Below are 26,961 nucleotides of genomic sequence, written 5' to 3'. Positions count from 1 at the left end.
TTACTTTTCGTGAGTGCAGTACATGGTAGGGGAGATGCTGATATCACATCTATTAAAATGTAGTAAATGTTATAAGCAATATTACCGTTTAGTGACATTTGCTTTGTTGCTGCTGGCTGTCCTCTTTATTATGACAGTGGGAGACAGGTCAGGCACACCTTTAGCTCCACAACGACAATTAGACTATGCCATGTGTAATATAACAGCTAATAAAAATCTTGCTGCAACTTTTAATTATGTTTTTATTTTCTTCTGTACAATTTTAAGAATGTAATGGAGCAAACACAGCAGTGGTGGAGATCACACTGCTATTGCTGATGCAATCTGAAGTCCCTGTAAAGGAAGAAGAGGAGCAATTGGTTTGAAAAAATATCATGCTTGAATTGGCAACAACTCGATGAAATCAGTTTAAACAAGGTACACTATGTTCAGTCCAAGGCTTCACTTTAATTTGGTTTCATTTCTTTACAGCAAACTTCGTAAATTCAGACAAATCTGCATTACTCTCACAGGCCATCTACATAAAGTAGTGTGTGATATCCTCAACGAAATACCCTGCATCACAAAAATCTGGACACAGGGACACGAAGTCGTCAGTGGAAACCATTGTGCATACACGATAGCACAAGGTCACTGCAACCAGGCACTGAAAGAGATGCCAGAAGACCTCAGTCCACAAGCACTACACACTTACTATGAAATACTTCAGCACTACTGCCTTTCGAGAAGAACGGTGCCGCCACCGCAACCATTCCTCATCAGATCTGACGCCACAGCCTGGAGGCAACTCCAGACCAACACCTATCCTTACCTCACGCTGCTCCACGCGATGTACCCCACTTTTTATCAACACCTTTATCCTTTCTGTACAGAGTGAGCTACCCTATACGATACCACATGGGCCTGCCGAAAAATCACTAATAAGTCCCCCAACCGAAATGCAACGCAAGAGCAGTGGGAGATGGTGCTGACGAGCTCTGCATTGGAGGATCCAATGTCACCAGAGCTGGAAGTGCTGCTATCGCAGCTAGGGCCCTGGACTGAAGGCTCCACCCACGACGGGGTTCCACCCCTCTGCGTGCCCCTTCAAAATAAAGTTTTTTTTCTCTCTCTCTCTCTCTCCATTGCAGCTCTGTGGTTCCACGGTTTGTCAGGCACAACTGTGCTATGAAATTGAAAAAGATGCCACTTGGCAAAAACCCATTACAGTAGACTGGTGCAAGAGGACATGTGCACACCATCACTTCGCCTTTTCAAATGGCTTCTCTCTTTTGTACAGTTGAGGCACTATTCAATAGCAGACTACAAAATTCTTCTCTCACACATTACCTAGTCACAAGAATTTAGACTGGTTAAGCACCAACCGACTATATTTACGGCCAACAGAAACCAGTTGAGTGCTTCATGTGCACCCCCATCATAATGTGGATAATCCACTTTACAATTACTATACTGGTCCTACACTTGGCCTTCTTTATGTGTCTTTGGCTTGACGCCAAACCTAACAAAATAAAAGAAAAATCAATACTGCATTACACCAGTATGCAAGTTCCATACATAATGTAGAGCACATTGCTAGGTTCAAAGCCATGCGACGTTACTCGACAAGGAATCATGACAATTGCATCATATCTGTGGAGGTGTAGTGCTTTAAATTTAAACATGCGCATACTTCAGCAATGAAAGCCACTCACCAGAGCTTGTCTGCTCAGAAATGGGGCATGCAGACCTTGCCAGCAAAGAGCTCGGAGATGACTGTGATCCAGAGTGCGAGCACAAAGAATATGTAGGAGAGGCCCACTTGGTGGCTGCTTGGCAGCTGGTATGGTTCGCCCCCGATTTCATCCATGCTGAAGCCCACCGGGAAGATTACAGCGGCCAGGCAGAACAGAAGCACTGCACCAGCGATGTTTGGTCACTAAAGGGCAATGCTGCAGCTTACTGCCAGTACTACTACAAAGCAGCAGGCACGAACGTGCCTGCATCTTTGAAGATATCTCTTCAAAAGTAAAGTTACAGCTGATTGAGAGCTTTATGATGCTTCCAGAGCGAATCACTTGAATGTTAAAAGCTACATTATCTATATTATTGATGAATAAATTTTAGTAATACTTTCACTTGAGCTCAATCATGTGTAGGACTATGTCTCATGTCTCAAAATGGCAACAGGGATATGACACTTCTGCATCCCATCCCTTCAACTGACTTGAACAAGTATCCCCACCTTGCCTCAATGCGAGACTGATAAGAACTGTCATTATCATCAATTCCATTCACATTGCACAGTGAAGGTCTCTCCTATGATTTCCAATTACCCCTATCCTCTACCAACCGAATTCATTCTAGATTTGCAAATTTTTTGTATCATTACTCAATCTAATCATGTGCCAACCCAAAATGTGTTTTACTACTTTTGGTACCCATTCTATTAATCTAATAGGTCAATAGTTATATGAATTGTGCATTGCATAAACTGCCCAATCTCCATTCGTTCTAAACCTTAACTACAATATCAGCTATTCGCATTTGACCCTATAATCCATACTTCTATTTCTCAATCTCTTAGTGTGTGTTGCATAATGGCAGCATTCACTGCAGCTTCAAGGCTCGCATATGACATTAAAAGCAGTTCAAGCAGTGCAGACAATCCTGAAGTGACTTTTCGTGCTATGGTAGCTGTAAAAAAAAGTACTCTATGAGAGATGTTACAGCTTACAACTCAACAGCTTACAAGTCAGACACTGTTTCTTGGAATTAAATGTCAGTGACAACTTCAACTAAGATCAGACCCAAGGAATGTTTTTGTTGGCTGGCAGATTTGGCTTTCAAAAGTCAAAGGCACATGTCGAGAACTAAGACAGCCTCTCTAGGCTCACCAAAGGAATTCACTATTGAATGACGAGAGAGGACGCTTACTAGCAGAGAAACCCATCCATCGTGCATATGGAACAACACGGCCATTCCAGCGTGACAATCCAAGTAGCACTGTGGTGGCTGTGATGCACACACAGCCCAGCACAATGCAAACAAGAGCCAGCAGCCACTCCGGCTGCAGACGTGGAGGAAAGCAGGTGGTTGGCCGACCCTGCAGTGTGGTGCATGTCTGTAGTAGTCCAAGCCGTGTGTCACCTGCACAGAGAAGACTTTCACTGAAGCACACACTAGAAAGCCACAAGACATAACAGTTGTCCACCTTTTTTTTTTTTTCTATTTCTGAAGGTAAGTGGTATCCGTGCACAACATCACCACAGCCTCCTACATACACTTTATGCTTGCCAGATCATAAAGCTGCCGCTGACTATGGAGGCACCATTTACAAAGGGTGATAGTCATGATATTTTGGGTAGGGTAATGAGAAACCTTGACAGCATTCAGTCACGTACCACTGGTACTCTCAAGGGGCAGAGGACAAATGTTGTGCGTGCTCTAGAAACAACGGTGATTATGCGCAGATATTTCTGACAGATATAGTCGATTCATATTCTACTGAAAAGCCACCAAAATCAAAACATTTATATTTCACACGTTGCTACCATTTCTTTATTGATGACCATACTATTTTTTGGCAAAAAAAGCATCTAAAATGTGAGAAGTGTGCCAGTAACACCCTATGTAAGTGACGCCACAACCATAGCTCCAACAATGGCCGCTGCCCCTTGCTTTTCAGATGGTCCAACAGGCACAAAATACAAGGAGGCTATGACATCACTAAATGTAACAAATGTTTTTCACACTCGACTGCACATATGGTAGCTTTGGTGTGAAAATGCAGCAGAGCACAATGTTGGGCTAAAATTGGTGTTGCATGACTTCTGAAATGCAAGACGGCACAGCAAGGTGAAGACAGATAGGAAGGAAGTCTGCTTCCTATCTTTGTCTTGCTGTGCTGTCTTGCACTTCGAAAGCAACGTTAAAATACCACTGGGTGTTTAGGGGTTCAGTTGCCTCCAGCCAATACTTTGATGCTGCCTAACAACCTCTCCTTTTTTGATGTGTTTCAGTTGGTGAACAAGATGGTTTGCTTCTCTGAGGGCAAGCAGTGCTGACTGTAGTTCAACAAAACCATGATTCCCGAAATTATGTGCCATCATGCATTGTGTAAACACTGCAGACAAAAGCATTTCCTTATCACTGAGGCAATGCAGTGCTGCTGCACTTGCAGTACTACACTGGAGTGTTACAAAGTTGGAAATGGTAAAAACGGAATACATGTGTATCGTTTCCAAGCCATTATTTATTGCTTGGACGCTACCTATGTGAGCGGTCTCAGAGGGAGAATCCACAATACAGTGCAAGCCATATTAATGTCAGTAAGAGACAATAGGATCCAATGGGAATCCAGTGCATGATGGCTACTCAACACACGTCAAAGTGAAACAAAATTAGGTCAGCTGGCAAGAGTGGGAGCTAAGCTTGGACAGTGGGGCTCAGGAGTAGCTGGTCTCTTGCGAAAACATTACAGTAGCCTTCCTATGACCCCTGCAGGGATGTTGGAAATGCTTGGGAATGGGACTAAGGGTGGCATCTACTCGATGGCGACTTCACAGGATAGGCTGCAGAGATAACCATGTCAGGCATGCAAGATTCCAGAAACAGTCGACTGCCCTAATCAGGGCTCAACTCTAAACACTTAATTCCATATTGTCTTGTTTGGAGAACAGACCTCTCTTTCCAAAAATTATCTTAACTTTATTGGATTCATTTCTCTCCATTGTGCTTTAAACAGATAGTTCAAATTAACAAAACGTTTATGCTCCTTGCATCACAAGTGATTTTTATTGCATACAAGCTTGCTGTCATTGTGGTAAAAGGAACCTGTACACTTCCTAGTTAAGCAGTGCAGCAAGAGCATACATAGCACATTTCAGGTGAGACTGATGTTTGTGGATGTAAAAGCACATCTGTTAAACGTGTTTCTCAAGTGACACTAGGAACCTTATTCCAAAAGTATAGACAAGTTAGCTTTCTCAGTAAGTACGACACAATTACTTTCATTCATTTCATTTTCTCTTTTACCTTTATTGCTAAATCTGCAATAAAGGTGATTATCTAATTGAAGGTCCTCATCTCCATGTCCTTAAATGTTGTTTGGCTTGAGGCTACCTGCGAAAGGAGGCCAGCACCATGCCTTGAATGAAGTCTCTACATTTCATTAATGGTCATCTGCAATTCCTTTCCCTTTGTACGCAAAGGTGTGACAGTGGAGAAGTGTTCCTTAAAGAATTCCTCATTGTAGGGTGATGTCATCAGTGACGTCACACTTAAACCAGGGGTACTTGCTCATTACTAATTAAAATAAAAACAAGCTAATTAGAGCTACACACCCCCTGACACAGAGTGAACGCCTGCCTAACACAGTGGAGGGTTATGTCACTCCCTCCTCTCTCACTTTTTCCTCCCCCGGCACGCACCAGCTCCGTCATTCGCTCGCGCGCGCCCGGAAGGTGCACTTCGTAGCCCCCTAGCGGAGGTGCACTTCGTGCACCGTCCCCTAGGGGGCTACGTGGTGCGCCCTCCTTAGCTCCCTCGCCCACACATCTGTGCATGGCTGTTGCTCGCCATACCCGTTCGCTTGCTTCTCCGAGTTCGGCTTCCAGCCCTACACCAGGGTACACCAACACTGAGCTGCGAGTGCCACTAGCAGACACGTAAGTCAAGGATGAGGGTTGTTTTTAGTTTTTTTTTCATGTTTGGTTCGTTGTAGCTCATAAAAAGCTTTTGGCACTTGCTAAGGTCAGTCTTTGACTCACTTAGTATACAATATGGCACAACTTTACCAATAAAAAATTAACTGGGCTCAAACAGATGCTATCAAAATTCACAAAGTTATAGGTGAGCTGATTTGGAAAGTTCAAGGCTGCGGTGCAACCCGTCTTTCGTTATAGTGTCTCTTATGGCTTATCTTCTCATGGTAAGAGTGGCTTTTTCAGCATTGTAAAAGATTGATTTACTAATAAAGCTCAAATCATTTTTCTGTTTAGTGCCCCTTTGATACTGATTCCTGACATAGAATGAGCACTTACTGACAAATCACTGGCCTAAGGGGTGCTTCCCTGATAAATATAACAAGTAATGAGAGTTGGCTTTGTGTTGCTTTGTTCATTTTTTTTCTCATTATGTTTGTTACATGCATCTGAATTAGCTTCCAGTAAATTTGAGTTATGAGTATGAGTTATGAGGAAGGAAGTGCTTGCGTTTTAACATCTCAACCTGAGTCTCTCACCCTTCACCCTTTTAGTTTAGCAGTTCATTTTCAGCCTACATTGCAACCATGTGCCCCACAAGATTTTCTCTTGGTGTGTATTGCCTCTATTAAAGTATAGCCACCAAGGTAATGCAACTACATGTAGTGCCCTTGCCCTTCACTCTTTTTGTCCCTACAAAGTGGCATGCCATTAAGTTCAGAAGCTTATGTCTCTGTAGTAAAATTCTTACTGTTAGGTTCGTAGTGCCCAGCTAAAGGGTTTTCAAGGAAAATGTTCAGCTTCTATTAAACATATGGGCAATTGCTACAGCACTCTCGTGCAACGTTTTATTTTTAATGGTCATGACACTGCTAACACGACACATGCGATTCTAGGTTCGCGTTTTCTGATAAGTTCAAACAGAGAAAACAAATAACTGTTCCAGAGACTACGCTTTTTGGTTTTGCTGTACAGCTTGTGATCGTCCAGTCCCTGTAACCTCTGATCTGATTCATATGTAGATTGCCACTCGTTCTTTTTTTCTACCAACGAACTTTTGGTTGATATGTCATGACCGCAGGAGTCGCTTTTCAGCCTGCAGTGCACCCAGGCTAATCCCGATACCCACCACCAACGTCGGAGACGATCCAGTCGGGAAGCACAAGACTCAGGATGGCAAATATGTTGGCAAGGAAAAACAATGTGCCAGAGATCACTGTCAATTTGTCCATAGTCACGTACTGTGGCACAACAGTGACACTTCGAATATGTCACTCGTGCTTTCCGCACCTACCACTTCGCCATCGACTGTCACAGCGTTCCGTATTTTGGATGCTCATGGGCGAAAGCATACCCCGAATTCGGCAGCAAGGCGGTGTACCGTAACACAAGGTATTCGCCCTGTCTTCATTGGGTGTGTACAGCGGGCTGATCTTATCCATGCCAGCAGCGACTGTACGGAAGTAGATGCCGGAGCCGTGACGTTATGTAGCAGGCTGAAGCGACACAGCACTGGGAGCACCGCACGACATGACACAACTGTCTTAAAAACCACCGGCTACCTATGAGCTAGAACACCACAACTACATGAACACATATTCACTATACCAACAGTACAATGGATAAACCAAAATAAACACAACGGACACAACATGCTTTTAGCGATGTCAGCGCCGTCTTCAGTGGTGTTTGTAAACAACCTGTCATCAGGTCGTGCATTAGACTAACGTTTCAGTAATTTTAAATTATAAAATAACATTGACATATTTTAAAAGTAAATATGTAATGCAAATGAAGTAAAAATATTAATAATTACTTTTTAAAAGTATTTTTACTTGTGTCTCTGCAGCGGCCATTTGAAAACATTTCAGCAACCCTGTTACACGTGCTTTTTTTTTTTGTTATTATTGTGTGTGTGCGCGCTGAGCGCGTTTGTGCGTATGCAGCATTGGACATGGCGTAAAGCGGGTTGTGGTGCGCTGTTCGGTAGGATTGTCTTGTTTCAAACTCGTTGTGGTCGTCGGTGCGTCAAGATAATCATCTCGGATGCGCATCGGCCTTCTCCTACAGTAACACTCCAGAACGCTTCTTGAAACATCATGAGCATGAGTGTCGACGCGTACGGACCCAGCTCGCAGACGCTTACATTCCTCGACACGGAGGAAGCCAGCGACTTGCTGGGAGCCGACACGCAGGGATCAGAGTTCGATTTCACCGACTTTACGTTGCCTTCTCAAACTCAAGCATCTCAGGCAGATGGCGGACAGACACAGGGAAGCCGTGGTGGCCAGGTAGGTTGTGTTGTCGCGTGTGTTGGTGCCACTTGCGTTGTCGTACCACTTGCGTTGCCGCGATTCCAAATGCGCTAGGCCTACTTCGCAGGCGAGTGTGATAAGCCTCTTGCTTATTTCATTCGTCACCGGAGCTTGCAATTTTGCACGTGCAACCATTCTGTCGTCCGTGCGTTTGATGCTGTTTTCGCACAGTTGACACCAGTCTATGCCATCGCGCCTAGACCACTGAGTAGCGTTTACTGTAACGCCGTTTGAGTGAACCCGGCGATTTGTTCGCCTGTGCGAAACCTTGACCGAAGCTTCGACCATACATACGTTTGGCGCTTTGCTTAAACAAACATCTCGTTTTGCTAAAATATGCTTGAAAGCTTTGCAGTAACATTTCCCAGGAGGTTGAGTTCATTTCTTAATCTGAATGTGCCAACGTGCCGCGCATGCGTTCCGTAATGAGTCCATGAATGAGCCGCTGTCGCGCCAAAGCAGATCCATGTCTTCGTGTACTGGAAAAATATGTCTACCAAGTGATTGCGTCACGCCTTGAGAAAATGTGTGTGGCTGCTTAGCTCTTGAACATATTCCTACTGTAGAGGAATACGATCCGGCAGATTAGGGTCCTGTAGAGATCCGCTCCTGCCCGAGCAAGAGCGGGAACGGCGCAGTAATCTTGTGCTGGCATGTCCACAGACTTGATAGAAGCGTTCTTTCGCGCCTTTAGGACCGGTGTCGTTCCCTGCAGCGTAACGGTCTAGAGCAGTTGTCGGGTTGGATATTTTATCCGCTGTTTATGGCCCAACTGAACGACAGCTACTACATTGTCCGAACGAGGTCGGCGTAAACACGTGTTCAAGTGTTGAACTAATCGATGCAGAGCTTTGTTCGATGTCAGCCGTGTTCCCTTTAGAGCATTTCTTTTGTTAACTGAGTTGTGTCAGAGCACAAATGTATGGCGAAACACGTCATTCTGTCGACCAACTGGCGACAGGGGCTAGTAAAGATTTTACCGCCTTCTAAGGTTTCGGTATCGTCACGCAGCAGGATCACTTACCCGTTCTTTAGTGGCTGTGGAGTGAAAAAGATGATGTCGAAATTGTGTATTGTTATCATTCGGTTTCATTTTCGTTTATCGAGGAAACTGCGTTGTGTTCACCGTGAAGCGATAGTTTCTGCTTGGTTTGCATGGGGCCAGTTCGAACTTCGCTGCTTATGCCCTTTCTCACCACATTGCCGTTCTTGTCAACTAGCAGTATATCTTGACTCCAGAAATGCCAATGCATAAGCTGGCTCCGACCTTTCTTGATGTCTGTTGGCTTCAAATGACAGTTGAGCTGCGCTCAAGTGTTGGGGCATTGACTGTGAACATGGCCTGCTGAAACTTAAAAGGAACATTGTTGTGCTATCATGTTAAATCCTCGGTTTCAATGCTACTTTGTGAATGACCCGATTTAACATTATTTCCTTGTCAGTAGTTCTCATGTTCCTATTAGACTGATCTTTTCCCTCGTTTTAGTGTTTAGCCGAGCTTGATGCTGGAGTGATAGCAATCATAATGTCCTAGATGTACTAATGAGTTCCTCAAATGTTGTCTTGCCTTGAAGGACATCATGGTGCCATTACAGGCATATTTTACTATAAAAGTTAATGCAATGAAATCACGTTGAATGTGTGCTGCTAATGCTTGCATTTCAAAGTACTATTGCTGATTTTATGTTCGGATACATCCAGGTGCATATATATATATATATATATATATATATATATATATATTGAAGATAAAAGTGCACTTGGCTGCGCTCGCACAGCGAGCGCTAGGAGAGACGATGAAGGTAGAGTGAGGACTCGGGGACAGCCTCTTGTCATGCGTCTCTCCTTTACAATATATATGTATGTATGTATGCAAAATTAGCAATAAACAAAAGAACAAACAAGAAAGATGACTGGATATGTACTCGTATCAAAAACTGGAACTGAGGCAATTCAAGATTGATGGCTCAGTTTTGTCGCTTCGTTTAATAAAGCAGTAATTTGATTATGATGGCGATGGCTGGCAAAAAATTTGTGTTCTTTTTCTGAAAAATATTCGACACCCTCGTGGCCATAACAAAGAAGGCTTTGATTGCATTGGTGTGGTTGAAATGGGGTCGGCAAAGACGTCGTATAGTCTTAAATCCTGTTACACTTTTCAGCAGTCCATTCTGTTTGCTTAAACCTGCAATGGGGTTTCTGCCGTTAGTGCTGCTTCAGCAGCACATGTATGCTTTGGTATGTGCTGTAGGCTGGTTGTTTATGTGGTGAACGGACGCTGTGCCGAGAGGTATAAATAAAGTATCTAGTCAATAAAATGAACACCAGACTTTCCTCTGAGCCCATTAGTCGTGGTCTTCTCAGCGAGTTATCTCGAGAGAAAGTATGACCTCTTTTGCCAAGTGTCTTTCTCCGTTGGCTTCGAACGTGTACTGGCTGTTGCTCTTTTTGGCTGTGTTCCTTGCTGCCTAAACAAGGTACTAATGAGCATTGCCTATCTTTGAGTCCTTGGATTTTTCTTTTTTTCTTTGCATTGCTTCTATAACCTGTGCAGAAAGCTTCCTTAAGAAATAAGATCGACTATTTCTTGGCTTACCTTCATGGTACAAATAAAATCCAGATTATGTCCATGTGAGATCGAAGATCTTGATTACAGTTCAAACCTTGCAATGAGGGAGTCGTTGGCACTGATAAGCCAACTTGCACACTTGCATGCAAAGGTTCTTTTATTTCAAGACACTTTATGTGATGTCAAAATTTTGATGTCAAATTTTTAAAGTCTTTCCAACTCGATGGGGCCCTCCACTTCTCTGTCTATCTTATTTAATTGTTGGATTTGAGCAGCAAGCCTTTTTGGAATGCAGTGAGCTTAGCGAGCGACAGCACCTCCTGTGACATATGTCGCTTAGTTTTCGGTATGAGTGCATGACTTCATTCCAAAGAAGGCTCAGCCTTTCAATGAGGGCCGGCATGACTTGGCCTGGTGTCCTCGAAGCCTTTAAAAAATGGCGCCGAGTTGCTCACTGGTAGCTAAAAGGGGTTCATAGCCTGTAGTGAAAGGTAGCTTCTTCATAATCAAGGTTCGCAGTCTAAATGGTCCCACTCTGTGAGAGCTTTATATCTACACAATGTTCAAGTCAGCAAGATCCCTTCCTCTCTGTTAACTGTGTCCTCTAGTTCCTGGACCACGAGGTGAACAAATGCGGTCGAGACACTGGAAACAAACAGGATTCAGACATGGGATCGACGACACGTGCCTGTGATACTGTGGCAGCATGGCGGTGGTGCCATTGGCTTGAATGCACTTCATGTTTCCATATAACTGCTGTCACAATAAAAACAAGCAGGATGCTGTTGTGGAAAATGTGACAGCAGAAAGAAATGGGCATTTATCACAAATATCTTCTGCATAGGGCAAGGTTGCTGGTTAATTCCTCGCTCCAGTGGCCACATTTCGATGGCAGCAAAATCCGAAAGCACTGGCGTCCTTAGATTTAGGTGCAATTTAAAGAACACCAGTTGGTCAGAATTGATCTGAAGTCCTCCACTATGGTGTCCCTCATAACCCACTCTGAAATTCTAGATATTAAACACCACAATACAATCTTTGATTTGCTACAAGGAAGCTTTACCTAATGCCCAACTTGCAGTTTCTTTAGTCAAGTACAGATCTGTTTGTCAAAGTCTGTGCTGCCAGACTGCATTTCACATCTTTAGTTAAAACATTCTTTTTGTCTTCCGTGGCATGATCTTGGGGGCAATTTAAACAAACAGAGGGGACCAGGTTACCTTTACTTAATTCTATAGCTTCTTTAATGATCACAAGCTAGGAGCTGTGATGATATAAGTTAGTGTAAATAATTGCAAGTGCAGAATTGGTGTCGGTCTCAAAGGGTGTTTTCTAGCCGTGGATCCAGCGATGATGGTAACTTCTATAGTGCTATGGTAGCTTAGAATATCCACCACCTGTTTGCTGACTTATTTTTTCCAAAGACTATTGCAGAATGTAACAAGCTGCCTGAAGTGCAAGTGTGTTCTGAAAATGTAGACTTGTTTATCTCCATGAAGTTATCCCCCTACTGCAATGCCTACAGGCAATGCAGGGTAATTATTGAATAAAAATATATATCCTCCTTTACTGGGGTGTCACTGGCATGTTCGGCATCTGTATGCTGTGCCATGAAGACGGGCATTCAACATCCATAACAAAGCACTGGCAATTGAACTAATGTTTCGTGTTCAGCAAGTTGATAGAATTGCAATGCTGGAACATGTAAAGATGAGAAAAAAATCGGGCTGCATTGATGGGGGAAAAAAGTCGGACATTGCAACATATTGCAAACATGTATTGCAACATATGTGAAACTCCATGTATGTGGTAAATAAATGAACTTGAACTTGAAGTGCCATGGAGGTGCAGCTTCAGAATTGCACTCCGATAGATAGTTGATAAAGTTATATAGTGTATTTGTTTTTTTCAATGGAGCAAGAAAAATCTTCTGGATCTTTTGTTCCTTGTTTGTGTCCGAAGGCTATGTTCTCGTAAGTTTCGGGGTACCTGTCTTGTGCCGTTGGTGCATGTTGCTGGTTACATTATTTTGTGCTTGCTTTTTGATGCTACATATTGCTTCTTATAGGGTGACGTGGTTTCTAAAACGTTCATTGACCCTGTCTGTTTTATCTTTGCAAATATATCAATTTCGATATCTCGTTCATAATATCATAATCTACCGATTCTATGCCAGTTATATTTCGTCTCACACTTCGTGTAATGTTATATTGTAGTCTTATTTTCTAATGGATTCATTTCACTTTCCATTATCACCCTTCATCATTAACTTGGATCCCATTGCACCACCGTTATAGCCACGTTTAGCCACTCATTGGAATAGATGAGGTGTATTTCCCTTCGTATTTGCTACTTGCTTACAGAGTCTTGCTTGTAAAAGGACTGTAATCATTGCACCCTTTCTCTTGCTGGTGCAGCTTCCTGGGGAGGTGCGCAGCAATGGCCTGGAGGTGGCCGCAGCTGGACAGGCTCTGGGCGAGCTTACCTTTGAGGAAGATGAAGAAGACCAGTACTACGCCAAGGATCTACCTGAGCATGCCTGCAAGTAAGTTGCATTTCAGTGCCTGGTAGGCGCTGTGCTTAAGTCATACTGGCAGGCTTTTACGATTTTATCGTAAAATGACAGATTTCTTGTTTATGATTGTCATATTTGCACGCATAATTTTACAATTTTTTCTCTGCATACAGTTTAGTACAAGGTGATTTTAAAAAGTACAAAACACAGCTGCTGACCAATTGGCGTGATTTTTTGTACCTACTGGACTTTTAGCACCTACCCACAAGAGCACCATCCACTCATTGAACCAGTGCATAGAGAAAATCTAATTTCTAGCTGCCGTTCGAGAATGTTTCAGGAATAAAATTGATGAACATTTTTGTTTGTGGTGCAGATCAGTGGCGCACCGACGGGGGGGGGGGGGGGGGGGTTGTGACCCCCCCCTGAGGCCGACTTAACCCCCCCTTTTGTTTAACCCATTTTCTTTCCTTACGCATTTGAGTGCTGCAACTAAGATGTAAGACGCGCAATCATCTGCACACTCGCAAAAAGCACATTTTTTTGACAATTTCCCGTGAAGAAATCGAAATTAGGGCTGTTTAGATGGTATTGGCAAACTGTCAACCCCCCCCCTGGCAGAGATCCTGGGTGCGCTACTGGTGCAGATCATTCTTACTGCGATTATAAGAGTAGAGCACCTTATTACAGCATCCTGAGAGAACACTCTTTCTAGATCTTTTAATAAACAGGGAACATCTTAAATAATAAAATAACATTTTTTTTTTACCAGATCTTAGTATATTTCTGGCTTTGGCCATAATATTTTCAATAAATCTGTAATGTGATGCTTAGAAGGAAAACCAAAGGATAAAATAACGTCAAACTGGCTTGGTTACCTATCTGTAGTAGCAAAAGAGCACAAGTTTACAATTCAGGCAGTAACACTATTGTTCTTATTCTTCTTTCTGGCGTTTTACGTGCCAAAACCAAGTCTGATTATGAGGCATGCCGTAGTGGAGGGCTCTGGATTAATTTTGACCACGTGGGGTTCTTTAAGTGCACTACAACGCAAGTACACAGGCGTTTTTGCATTTCGCCTCCATCGAAATGCGGCCGCCGTGGCCGAGATTCGATCCCGCGATCTCGTGCTCAGCAGCGCAACGCTTTAGCTGACTGAGCCACTGCGGCGGGTAGTAACACTATTGAAAGGGTGAGGACAATGTCACCTAATTATTGCAACATCTCTCTTGGATGTCGCAACTTTGGCAACAACAGGCTGAGGCTTAGAGAGCATTTACTAAAAGAAAAAACTGATATTTCATTCATATAGGATGTAAGTTCAGTCCAGCAATTCTGCAAGTCACCCTGTTTAGAGAATAATGCAATGTTTGTTTGCCTTATTTGAGTTCCTTAGAGCTTTCTTTGTATGTCTGAGGCATTACCTTGAGGAAGTTCCAGCCTTAATAGAAGCTGCTCCTTGCAAATCATCTAGATGGAGTGATCATGGAAGTCACTGTAGCAATGTGCACATTGCAAACAGGCAAAATGATCATAACTTTACTGAAAGGGGGTTGCAATATTGAATACAGCCTACAAGCTTTGCACGCCTTGTGTCTGATCCTGCTTTGCACTGATGCAGGTACTGTGGCATTCATGATCCCGGGTGCGTTGTTCAGTGCAACGTGTGCAAGCGCTGGTTCTGCAATGGTCGAGGCAACACATCAGGCAGCCACATGGTGAACCACTTGGTGCGTGCCAAGCACAAGGAGGTGACCCTGCACCGAGATGGCCCTCTTGGCGAGACAGTGCTTGAGTGCTATTCGTGCGCCTGCCGCAACGTTTTCGTCCTCGGCTTCATTCCGGCCAAGGCCGACTCGGTGGTGGTGCTGCTTTGCCGACACCCATGCGCCGCCCAGTCCTCCCTCAAGGACATGAACTGGGACCCGGACCAGTGGAAGCCGCTCATCCACGATCGCTGCTTCTTGCCATGGCTAGTGCGTGCACCTCTCGAGAGAGACCAGCTACGTGCCCGCCAGGTGACTGCACAGCAGATCTCGAGGCTTGAAGAGCTGTGGAAGGACAACGTGGACGCCAGCTTTCAGGATCTGGAGAAACCTGGGGTGGACGAGGAACCCCAGCAGGTTCTGCTGAGGTGAGCATTCGTCGGGAAATGAAAGGGGCACATATATATGAAGCCGGTGCCCAAATTAGGTTCTTTCTCCCCCAAAAATGCTTCAAAGTTTCTTAATCACAATGCTAACTGTTCTGATTGTAAGGCTTTTCACTTCAGTGTGCCAAAGCACCACATCGCAAATGGTTTGTTATCTTATATGTGCCCATGAAATGTTCGATGGCTCATAGCACTGAGCAGAGAAGGTGCATGAAATTGGGGTTCTTTTTTTTTTTTTTTGGCTTGTTCCTCACTTTGTTTCTGGATTTATCTTTTTGCAAAAGCCTCAACAATAACGATTTTCAGCTTTTATGTGCCGACAAATAACTCTGCACCATTTTCTGACCTGTTAGTGCCTGTGAAAAACATAGTTTTGTGAAATAGTGAATTCTGGAGTTTTATGCGCCAAAACCAAGATTTGATTATGAGGCACGCCGTGGTGGGGGTCTCCGGGTGAATTTTGACTACCAGGGGATCTTAACGTTCTCTGAATGCACAGGACACGGGCAGTTTTGCATTTTGATGGGTTCGAAATGCGGCCGTTTTGTGAACTAATCCACAGGTATTAACTCACTTGACCTCCATTAAAACATCAGATCTTTTCACATTCTGTACATAGGTTTTCAACAAAGGTTTATTTTGAGTCGACATTTCGCTTTCGTTCATCTATCCAAAGGTGTTCATAGCATGTTAAACGGAATGCAGAATTCTTCTCTAGCTTTGCCTATGCATATCAACTACCTCAACTTAGGCTTAGTGTTGATAGCAAAACATTGTTTCAAAACATTGACCATGATGTCCGAGACCTTTGCAGAATGGCGGCGTGCTGCAGTAGTTTCCGAAATTTATGTTTTCGGCTTACTAATAATGCTTCGCTCTCTTCTGCAGAATACCATCATGTCCCGCCGATAGTAAAATATATCACAAGTTCTCGAATAAAAAATGGCGGCGGCTCTTGCAGTTTCGAGATGACAGGTGATTGTAACCGTGCGCTGTTTTGAAAGAGCTATACGGGGCCGCATTTCGTTCTTTAGATAGTTTCTAATGGACGTTTGCAGCTAGGTGCGTCAGAGCTAGGTGCGTTCCCTGACGCACCGAGAACAAAAATTGACACTGAGAATCTGGTTTTCTGACCTGCATTTAGTTTTCTGAATTGTAACTGCTGATGTGGCTTTAATGCAGTTAATTTTTTAGCGCTTTTAAGAGCGAGTCCATATATAACGAACTACTAATATAATGTCGTCTTGTCGGAGAACTATCAAGTTCATTATAGAAGGGTTCGACTGTAGATTTCCATAAGTTGCAAATGTGCACAATATTTCGGTTTACAATTTCGTTATTTTAAAATAATGAGTGTTTTGAAACTCACAGTACTGAAAATTTTTTACATTACAGCAATAGGTATCGGCTGATGATGTTTAAAATGTTTGTTAATCTGAAAAAAATCTTTCATCTGAGGTTCATACACTGATAATGAAGGTTTGTCTCATCAGTTGAGCATGGTTAAAGGTGTTACATCATACAGTCAATCTAGGAAATAGCTTCTGGATAGCCAGCCACTCAGCAACCCTTGTGCATTTGTTACACTGGTTACAGGTATGAGGATGGCTACCAGTACCAGAACATCTTTGGCCCTTTGGTCAAAATGGAAGCAGACTATGACAAGAAGCTCAAGGAGTCGCAGACACAGGACAACATAGAGGTCCGCTGGGACATTGGGCTCAACAAAAAGATGATTGCCTATTTCACAGTGGCCAAGTCTGATACAGGTAAGCAAAAGATATCTTTCAGAGAATTTGTGTCTTTTGCACCTTGTCATCATTGCAATGAAGCTGCTACTGTTTGACTGTTTGCGTAAATTATGCACTAGGAGTAAAAATATGTTTGAGTGGAAGTTGGGATAGGCTAAGTTGTGGCTGCTCTTGGAACCCTAAAAACACTGTTCACAGAAACCCCTGGTTTACAAGAAGAGAAACCCTGAAGTGCAGACATCAGTTCAGCATCCCGTGTTCAGAGCCACTCAGCAAAGAAATAGAGTATTATCCACACGCTCTTGTAGAATGCATATCGGAATGGGGTGCCTTTTGCATTATTGAAGCGGTGCGGTGATCAGCTCTTGTTGATAATAAACAGCCGCTGTTTGCATTAGCCATTCATATTTGCAGTGAGTAAAACTGAGACATGCAACTTGCTCATTTTTCCTCCATGGTATGTACTGCCGTTCAGGTGCAATGCTTGTCAGGTGCAATGCCATCTGCCAAAATAGTGCTGTTTCGTTGGCATTGAATATTTGACTGCATGAGAAGTGATCGTGGCCCCTTTAGAAGTGCACTTGCAGGGGCTGGGTGTCTGACATAATGAATGTGGCAGTGAATGGCGATGGTCAAGTTCGAATTATCTGGCGAAGTCCAATTTTAGGATCTAAATAATGAAAGTTTGGGTCCATAGAAACGCATGGGCGCTGGCTGGGGCCTTCAGTGGGGATCAAATTAACCAGAGTCAAATTAATGGAAGTTTACTGTAAATATTTGTTCTTTTCCTGTGTGCACCCGCCCATAGAGTCCACGCAAAATTGCTAGATTGAGCTCTGGCCCTGCGATCATTCAGCTACCATTGGAATGATGGTTATTATTTGGAAATGCTTCTGGCATCAAAATTATGTGACATAATTTATTAAGCTTTCTTCTTTTTAAAAATTTCCAAGCACGCAGTTTTGTAAACATTGCAAGTCTCTGAGCACATGCAGAATCATTGCAAATTGTGGCACGTCACAATATTCTGTTGAAGATGATAAATTCGAAGTTGCAGAGCCTGTTTCAAGCCAGAAGGGTTTATGTTTAGGCAAATTCAAATAATGCCTGTCATTCCTAAGCTGGATAAACAAGGCATTTTTACAGCTCCCGTAGACATTAGCATCAGGCTTTCCTCAGGTAATCTTTCTAGGAAACACTGTGCACCTGCCCTCGTTGCACAGTCATCACAATGACAGTACAGTGGACGTTACAATACAGCACACATAGCTGTCTGTGAATAGTTTTGGTGCACTAATGCTCTTCTGGTTACTTCTGCTGCTCCCAACACTCGCCAGTTGAATATGACAAATCAGTTACCGTATAAACTGGAATATAAGTCGAGATTTTTTTCATGAAACAAGCAAGCTCAAGTCACCCCTCGTCTTGTATAGCGGTTTTAGCCGAATGCGAGTCACCATCTGGCAACCTGTGGCAACCTTGCCGAAGCAAACAAGTGGCAACTCGTTTCGGAAAAAAGCATGCTGATTGGAGAGCGTAGAAAGGAAAGGAAATGACCTGCAAAACGTCATCTCGTGGGCCTAGTGCAGTTCATCCGCACTCGCGGTCTTTGTGCGGGAACTTCGGACGCGCTCGGTGCCGGTGACCGTGCGTACAATTCACTAGAAAGCTGTGGAGCTTGTGCGAGAGGCTGTACTCGAACCGGTCACCAACAAACAAACGGTCGTCTTCTGAGGACAGTGCTGCTACTAGGGACGAATGAGACTACATCTCCAATAGTGGGTGAGCGGTGCCGTTTCGAAAATACATACGTTTTGACGGTTTTTGGTTGTTTTCTTTTTTTTTTTTTTCCTCTTTTTTTTTCTACACCTAAACCTAGGGGTCGACCTATATTCCCACTCGACCTATAATCCGGTCTTTACGGTACGTGGAAGCCCACTAGGTGGACTTCCACATACCGACACATTCATAAAGGGAAAGTTGCCATCCGCCTGACAATAGGACGAAGCTACAAAGGAAACTCCTGTGGGTTCTTATGAAAAATAGAAGCCCGTACGGTCTCTCAGAACATCTTTTGTCTGATGAATGCTCTCGTTACTGTGCTCTAATCTGTGCAGATATGCGGCTGATGCATGGTGATGAGCTACGGCTGCGCTATCTTGGAGAACTGCACAAGCCGTGGTCTGGCGTGGGCCACGTCATCAAGATCCCTGACAGTATCCTTTAAAACTGCAAATAGTGTTGACCTTTTTGACAGCTTTGACTCAGAGTACAGGGGGAGGGGGTGTCTTTTCTTTTATGTGGTAGAATTACAGTCAAACCCAGATCTATCGAACCCACATATAACGAATTATTGTGTATAATGAACAGCAGCAAAATCCCCTTGAAAATTTTATTATCAAATTTTTCTTCTATATATCGAATTACTTATATATCGAACATTTTTGTGATCCCCTTCGATATATCCGGGTTCCACTGTATATGCCCCATTACGCGAAAAGATGGTACCAAAAATGGCCGACGCAACAAAAAAGTAAAACCACGTAACAAAATGCTTGGATTGAGGTCACATTTCTCGAGGAGGTTTCTGTTATAAAATTTGTGGCTTTGAAAAAAGAAAAAAAAATTGCTACTTTGCGCTCTGGGTGGGAAGCAAACCCGGGCCTCCGGGGTGCGAGACGATCACGCTTCCCCGACGCCACGGTGGCTTTACGGTTCTGGTTTACTAAAGTTGGTCCTAGTGCGTGCGTGATTGCACATGTCACGTTGCAGCCATATGGCTGATTAAAGGTGTAGCCTAGTGCGTGCGTCATTGGGCACATGGCGGCGCAGGCAGTGGAGAGGAAGTGGCACCACTTTACGAGTGTATAAAATGAGCGCATTCATGATGTTCCGAGGTCTGCAATGGTATACAGTAGCCGACCGATTTTTCGGACTTCGCGGGGACTGAAAAATATTTTTAAAAATCGAGCAGTCCGAAAAACCGAACAGTCCGAAAAACTCCCCCCCCCCCCCCCCCCCCCAAAGAAAAAAATTCAGGCAAAATGTCGCAGTTTCGCTCAAAAGGCGGAGCATCGATTGCGATACCAAATTAATAGACAGCGATATGAAGTAAGGATGTTAGTTTTATTGGCCGTATAAAGTTGTAAATATGCGCTTACTAACTAAATAAGCACGGTGTCACGTGCGCACAGGTTACATGAGCACATCTCGCTCGATGACCCCGGGTAAATTGACCTTCGCGAACGTCGAAAAAAAAAAAAAACATCGCATACGAAGCTACTGGCACTCGGCGCACGCTCTTTCTACCCATCGCAGATCGCTTTCAAGATAGCGGTGCCTGCGCGGCAGCTCCGTCGGCAGCTGCCGCAAGAGCTGAACACAACTCCCCACTGTCTCTGTCGCCTTCTCCCCGTGCCCCGCGAGCGAAGTCCGCGCGCCTCCGGACGCCTTCCTCTCTCGCGTGCGCGAGGTTGTCGGCTGACCCTCGCAAGCTTTCACCCGCACACAGCGTACGGCGCAACTAGAGTGTACTAGAATTGTCTAGTACACTCTAGGCGCAACCTAAACTTAAAAAAAAAAAGAAAAAAACCCGAATTCCGCTTAAGTGATCATGATGATGGTGCTGAGCTAACCGAAAAAAAAAAAAAGCAAGTGCCGCTTTTTGGAATCTTTTGACGGCCAAGGAAGAGCGGGCATGGCCTCGGAGACGAGAGGATAGCGTGCATGTACTAATCTTGAAGGCTATACAGGGGGGCACTGAAAGCCAAGGCCCTGCCAAGCCAGCGGAAAATCCAACATGGCGGCCCCCAAGATCGGGTAGCGGGGCTCGGAGCGAGCGATTAAGTCCGGAAAATCGAACATTGGCACCTAGATTCGTCCGAAAAATCGGTCGCGAAAATGCATTAGCTCTATGGGAATCCTGATGGTGCATCTATGAAGTCCGGAATATCCAACAAGTCCGAATTTTTGGAGTCCGAAAAATCCGTCGGCTACTATAATGCTTTCGCATTCCCACACATAAACAGTCTTAAGTGTCTCTGTCGAATTTTCCTTGTCACTTGCTGCGGTGGCTCAATGACTGTGGCAAGGTGCTGCTGAGCAGGAGGTTGCGGGTTCAATGGCCGATTTTAGAAAAATCAGCGCCGCCTGTGGAGGCAAGGGCAGTATGGGAACCTTGAAGGTCAGTTTTGGTTTTGGAGACCATGCCCTGCCTGGCTAGATACCGCGGCTGCCGTAGGGTGCCATGACGAGCCCACTTGCCATAGTGTGCTCGACATGGCACACTATGGCCAAGCTCACTATCGAAACACTAAAAAAACTGCGTGCTCTGATTGGTCTCTGTGGGTGGACGTGGCGACACAAGCCAGCCCAGGCTTGCACCGCTCGCACATTATAGCACATGAAATGTCTCGCACTGTATGTGCTCTTCGCGTAACGCACGTAAATATGTGGGATCAGCAGCTCATGCTTTTTCTCGTGGGTTCTCCGGCTACACTTGTTAACGCAACCTCCGTTCATTGAGAAATGTGTAAGAAGTGATCTGCCCGCAAAACGTGCGAAAGGCTGGCAAAATGTTGTCGGATGGCTGCTGTAATCAATGAGGGTTGTGCAGCGTTTTGCGAAACAGTGTGCTCTCGCATAAAAACACTCACGGGAATCTCATAGATGTTTCCAGTATACACCAAGGCGTATTTTTCAGCATGTCATGTATGACTATTTTGTGGCCACTTGGGTTGCGCTTATCGTTGTTTTGCTATGTAATTTGTTGTGCTATAGTTAGCTAAGACGGCAGAAGAAATCTTATTCTGGTGGCTGCAAGTGAAGCAGAAAACGGAGCGCCTTCCCTCAAGATTCCCATAATGCCCTACTGGTGGCCACTTGAGGGCGCGCACCATTTTCTAAAGTCGTCCATGCTTGGCTGCCATGGCAGCATTCCGATGAGGCAGGATTGCAAAAAAACATTTGCGTACTTTAATTTCGGTGCTTGTTAGAGAACTTGAGGTGGTCAAAATTAACGTGGAGCCCTTATAACCAACAGTGTAGTATTTGGGGCTTGAAACCCCAAATTTCGTTAACTTTAAAAAATTTTTGCTGTTTTGGCATACTCATGTTTATAACTTCTAGAGATAGACTTTGCTATTGGTGTTTGCTGTCTGCCTGTTGGCTTGTTTTTCTTGACTGCTTTACACAGACTACAGTGAGGAAGTAGGCATTGAAATGAAGACAAACTTGGGTGTCCCATCAGAGTGCACCTCCAACTTTGTGGTTGACTTTGTGTGGAAGTCCACCTCCTTTGACAGGTGTGTGTGTGTGTTGCCTTGTAGGGTCTCATAATTAGCTTGTCATGTTATAAGGATGACTTCAGCTTTCTTTGTTCGCATGATTCTTAATTTCAATTGGGATCACACGCTTCAGTTGTAGGCACATGTCTGAATGTCATGCTCATCCTAACTTTTAGAAGAAGCCCTTTAACTGCACATATTTGGAGAGCTTTAGTGCAATGAAATGCAGGGTGCTGTGTCCAGTCAGTTGAAGGCAGGGCTGATAATGCAGGAAGCTGACCCTAATAATCATAGTATGGAGTAAGATGACTGCAAAAAGATGCCTTGTGTGTGCACTACAGTCTTTTCCAAGTATAGCTGTTACAAAAAGAGGCCTCGTTGGCACTAGACATTGTTGCTGAGAGTGTGAGGAGGGTGCATTATTTGCTTGCCAAAGAGATTCAGACCCTGTGAGAAAAAATGGGAGCTACCTGTCTTGTCTGTGCTGTGATTTGTGCTTGGGGGTCACCATTGCAGGATGCAGGCCGCACTCCGCAAGTTTGCCGTCGATGAGTGCTCGGTATCGGCGTACATCTACCATCGGCTGCTAGGCCATGAGGTGGAAGAAGTGGTGATGCGCTGCCCATTGCCCAAGCACTTTTCAGCGCCCCAGTTGCCAGAGCTGAACCGCTCACAGGTGTATGCAGTGAAGCACGCACTGCAGCGACCACTGTCGCTCATCCAAGGCCCGCCAGGCACGGGCAAGACGGTGACGTCGGCGACAGTTGTGTACCACTTGGCCAAACAGAGCACAGGGCCTGTCCTTGTGTGTGCACCCAGCAACATTGCTGTGGACCAGCTAACGGAAAAAGTGCACCAGACGGGCCTGCGGGTGGTGCGGTTGTGTGCCAAGAGTAGAGAGGCCCTGAACTCGCCTGTCTCCTTCTTGGCTCTGCACAACCAGATCCGCAGCATGGACGGACACTCTGAGCTGCACAAGCTGCAACAGCTCAAGGACGAGACTGGCGAGCTGTCATCAGCTGATGAGAAGCGCTACCGCATGCTCAAAAAAGCCTGCGAGCGTGAGCTCTTAGAGGTGGGTGCAAGTGTCACTGTGCTGCTCGAGTGTGTCATGGTGTAACGTGAAGAAGTTCACAAGCTGGGCTTGTGGATTTTGCTAAAAGCAAATGCCTTGGCTGGTGGTCAGGTGTGACCTCATTTTAGGGCGACTAGGAGTACACAATGCTGTAACGTCTTATTATTTTTTGTCGTTAGTATTGTCTCTCTTTTGCATGTATTAATAGTCCAGTATTATGGCTGCTTATTAAGAGTAAATTTTACTGATACTGGCCGTCCTTACAGTTTTATGATCACAAAAAAAAATGCAAATTACAAGGAATCTATGGAGGAAACGTTTATTGAGTGGAAGCATTATCCCAAAGTGTCAAGATGTGCCAATGAAATGTCAAAATGCTCAGATTTGACCACTGCTGTACTGATCTAAGCAAAATTTGTTGCATATAAAAAGAAGTAATAAATTCTAATTCCTGCTTAAAGCAGACTTCCTAGCTTTTCGCTTAATGCTTATGCAAAAATTTTCAAAGGCAACAATGTTTAATATGAAGCTTTATGCTCACAACTATGTAGTCTCTAATGACATGTTTATCATCACTCGGTAAATGAAACTGTTAATTCATATGAAGTTGACATAATTGGTACATTATATTGCTTTGGAATATGCAAATTTTTTAATGCGACACGCACATTGACAAAAATGTGGTTTAACACAAACTGTAAATGAATATGCAAGATTTATGCTGTAGCCCATTTTGGTGCATGGTTGCACAATTTTAATCTTGGTGCTTCATTCTTTATCAAAAAATTGTTGGTTGCTTGCAACTTTACCTATCTATTAGCTGGTCTCTTGAACATTTGGTCCATAGAGCCACTGGAATTTAACTATGTCTTTTAATTTCAACAAGGTTCATTCAACCTAGTTCAGCAATTGCGTCACAAGAACATATCTTCATTTCACAAGTGGTACATGTATTTGTGTTTGGTATCTTGTAAGCCCTGAGCTAAAGCTAAGTGTGTTCATGCTTAAAGGTGACCTAAAACACTTTTAAAACTAATCATAGAATGACATCACTATTGAATTACATTGCCTGACGAATCTTCTGCTGCAAAAATCTTTCGAATCTTTCAATCACAATTGAAGTTAGACGTAGTTATCAGACTGATCAGCAGCTTTCTGTCGCCTTTCATTTCCACTAGTGTGCTGGAAGCTACACAGGGGAGACGGCAAGGGGCTGCAAGGGAGCAATGCCCTTCAGGCCTCGCCCAAAGGTTGAACACGAAACGGCTTGTGGCGGCCACTATCTACGCCACGCTTTTCATCTCAGAGGCCAAGTGCAGCAGACGCAGCTATGGGAAACTTGTGTTTAGACCAGCAGTGAAAAGATTAAATGGTCTTTCTGTCTTTTTGAGATTGCAGACATATATATTTTTCATTTATTTAACTCAAATGAGCAATAATTGTATTATTGAGAATGTTCTGACGATCACAAAATCAACCAGTAGCTGTTGTGGGTCCAGCTGCTTGCGATGACGCTTCATGATGACATTGCGGAAGCGGGAGCAAACAGTGTTTCACTGCTTTTGACATGAGATGGTAAATTCTCTGTTGCATGCAGTGCAATAATATTTGGCTAACATGTTCACAGGAGCCCAATTAACAGATCATCTACGTTTTCTTACTATGGGCCAAAAGTGTTTCAGGGCCCCTTTAAGAGTACACCTGCCTTGTAATAAAGCCACTGTATAACTGTTACAGCTCTTTTTTATTGAGAGAAAAAAAAAAAGATGGCTTCTAGGCTGTGTTAGGCTTATGTCTATGCATAAAACAATAATCAGCATACAATAATTCCATAATTATGCTGTAATTTGTAGCTTACTAGTACTAATAGGGCATTCTCTATAAAGTGTCCTTCACCAGGTTTGGGCACAGTGAGCAAGCTTGCTGCATAGTTCATGTGCTGTCAACTGTCTGCAATGTATTGACATATGCCACAAAAGCAGCTGAAAATTCCAACAGCAACCTGAGTGCTTTTACTTTTGAGTGGGCCTTGCTTCCCAGCAGAGCAACCATCTCATACCAAAGGCATGTCCACGTATACCTGCAATGTTGTCGATCATGGCACGTGACTTTGATAAATCATTTAACGCAGAATGTGCTAAACCTACAACAGATGTGCGCCATGCAGTAGTAGAGTAAGAGAAAAAAGAAGGATACGGGGACCACGTGATGTATACATGACGTGGCCCTTTATCTCCGATATGGTAGAGGACAGGCAATGATTGTCACCTGTGGACATTAGTTCAGGCAAAGAAATAGTGTGTATGTTGAACTTTCAAGCTTGCCTGTAAATCTTACCTTCTGACTGCATATTTTTGGGACATTTCAATTTCTTCCATCTCTTCTATTAATGAAACAATTTGAGATTATTGTGGTAGAACGCTCCTTAGATGGTGCTCTGCAGCTTCCAGTGTATACATACAACCAAACTTTCCAATGTGGCCTGGTGAGGTAACTGTGGACCCCGCTGTGCATTCTTGTATCAGTGCAGGATTACTGCTACAAAAATTATACTGGTGTTTTCGTGCAGAGTAGTCAACTGAAGGGCTACCAGTGTTTTAATCATTAAGCCCAAGAATGGTGACTTTGCAGGCTGCCGATGTCATCTGCTGCACGTGTGTTGGGGCAGGAGACCCTCGGCTAGCGCGCTTCAAGTTCCACTCTATCCTCATCGACGAGAGCATGCAGGCCACTGAGCCAGAGTGCATGGTGCCCGTTGTGCTTGGGGCCAAGCAGGTGAGAATGTTTCGCAGTGCCATACAATGAGAGCACTTGTGCATGCTGTACAGAATGTATTGGAGGGCATTAAAGAAGAAATCACCTTCCTACATTAGTACCATAAAGGCCATCGCGATGAGAGGCTTTGTAAGCCCGAAAAAATGCAAAAGTGAAAGACTGGTGGTGGCCCTGCCTTGAAGCTCCCGCACCAGCTCGCTTTGACGTCATGGGCTTTGACAGCACCTGCTCAGGCTTTATTTTTTTTTAATTTTTTTGTAGTTAAGATCCACTGCATTGTATTATAAATGTGCCACCTAACTTGCAAGTTTCAAGCACTTTTACTTCGTCACAGTGGCTCAAATACAAATGAAGTACAGCGCGGTAAAACCTTGTTAATTCAACCCCCCGTTAATTTGGAAAGTCGGATAATTCATTCTCGTCTTTTGGTTCTGGCAGTCATACTGGCAGGCCCGTCAGTGGTTATACTCTTTGCTGATGCTGCCATTTCCAGTGCTTATCCATATAGTAATTTAAGCGTTGCAGGATTCGCGCATAAGTGTGAATCATTGGTCGACCGGTGTCTCTACTTTCTGAAAGAGCAGAAGATCTTTTGCGGCACAGTGTGGCGTTGGCCAGACTTTGAGTTGAGACGGTGGGGTTAACCTTTGTGACAAAAAAGTAATCGCGGTACTCACTAACGGTAGTCGTTAGAGACACTATGGTTTAAGCGGTCGGTCAGTGCATTAGGCTCTATGGAAACTTAGTTGGGGATTTGTCACATTTACATTTTAAGTGGGTGCATATTAACGAGCTTTTATTATTCTTTCGCTCATGCAAAGTTGGGTGTTAGTGCACTAT

The 26,961-nt window shown here is 44.0% G+C and overlaps 2 protein-coding genes across 2 annotated transcripts in view; one reads left to right on the top strand and one right to left on the bottom strand.

Annotated features, from left to right (window-relative positions):
* Positions 1 to 218: 218 nt before the first annotated feature.
* Positions 219 to 7,336, bottom strand: LOC119446760 (uncharacterized protein C16orf52 homolog B-like). Its single transcript, XM_037711298.2, has 4 exons — positions 6,814 to 7,336; positions 2,917 to 3,129; positions 1,695 to 1,896; positions 219 to 333 (listed from the first exon to the last, which is right to left on the bottom strand). The coding sequence occupies exons 1-3, from the start codon at positions 6,914 to 6,916 to the stop codon at positions 1,709 to 1,711; spliced, it is 504 nt and encodes a 167-aa protein (XP_037567226.1). The 5' UTR covers positions 6,917 to 7,336; the 3' UTR covers positions 219 to 333; positions 1,695 to 1,708.
* Positions 7,337 to 7,601: 265 nt separating this feature from the next.
* LOC119446759 (regulator of nonsense transcripts 1-like) overlaps positions 7,602 to 26,961 on the top strand; it is a 32,443-nt gene continuing 13,083 nt past the window's right edge. The window contains 8 exon segments of the mRNA XM_037711297.2: positions 7,602 to 7,975; positions 12,986 to 13,113; positions 14,705 to 15,217; positions 16,832 to 17,004; positions 19,104 to 19,202; positions 22,181 to 22,289; positions 22,788 to 23,346; positions 25,978 to 26,121. Of these exon segments, the coding sequence (XP_037567225.1) occupies positions 7,784 to 7,975; positions 12,986 to 13,113; positions 14,705 to 15,217; positions 16,832 to 17,004; positions 19,104 to 19,202; positions 22,181 to 22,289; positions 22,788 to 23,346; positions 25,978 to 26,121 (1,917 nt within the window). The 5' untranslated portion in view covers positions 7,602 to 7,783.

The sequence above is a fragment of the Dermacentor silvarum genome, chromosome 3, assembly GCF_013339745.2.
Source record: "Dermacentor silvarum isolate Dsil-2018 chromosome 3, BIME_Dsil_1.4, whole genome shotgun sequence".
Classification (NCBI taxonomy): domain Eukaryota; kingdom Metazoa; phylum Arthropoda; class Arachnida; order Ixodida; family Ixodidae; genus Dermacentor; species Dermacentor silvarum.
This window is presented reverse-complemented; position numbering and strand designations above follow the sequence as displayed.

Excerpts from the sequence above, each read along its gene's own strand:
- LOC119446760 (XM_037711298.2), bottom strand. The coding sequence starts at position 6,916 with ATGGACAAATTGACAGTGATCTCTGGCACATTGTTTTTCCTTGCCAAC. Across the intron at positions 3,130-6,813 it reads GATCGTCTCCGACGTTGGTG|GTGACACACGGCTTGGACTA; the intron begins GTGGGTATCGGG and ends TTCTCTGTGCAG. Across the intron at positions 1,897-2,916 it reads ATGGATGGGTTTCTCTGCTA|TGCTTCTGTTCTGCCTGGCC; the intron begins GTAAGCGTCCTC and ends TCGCTGGTGCAG.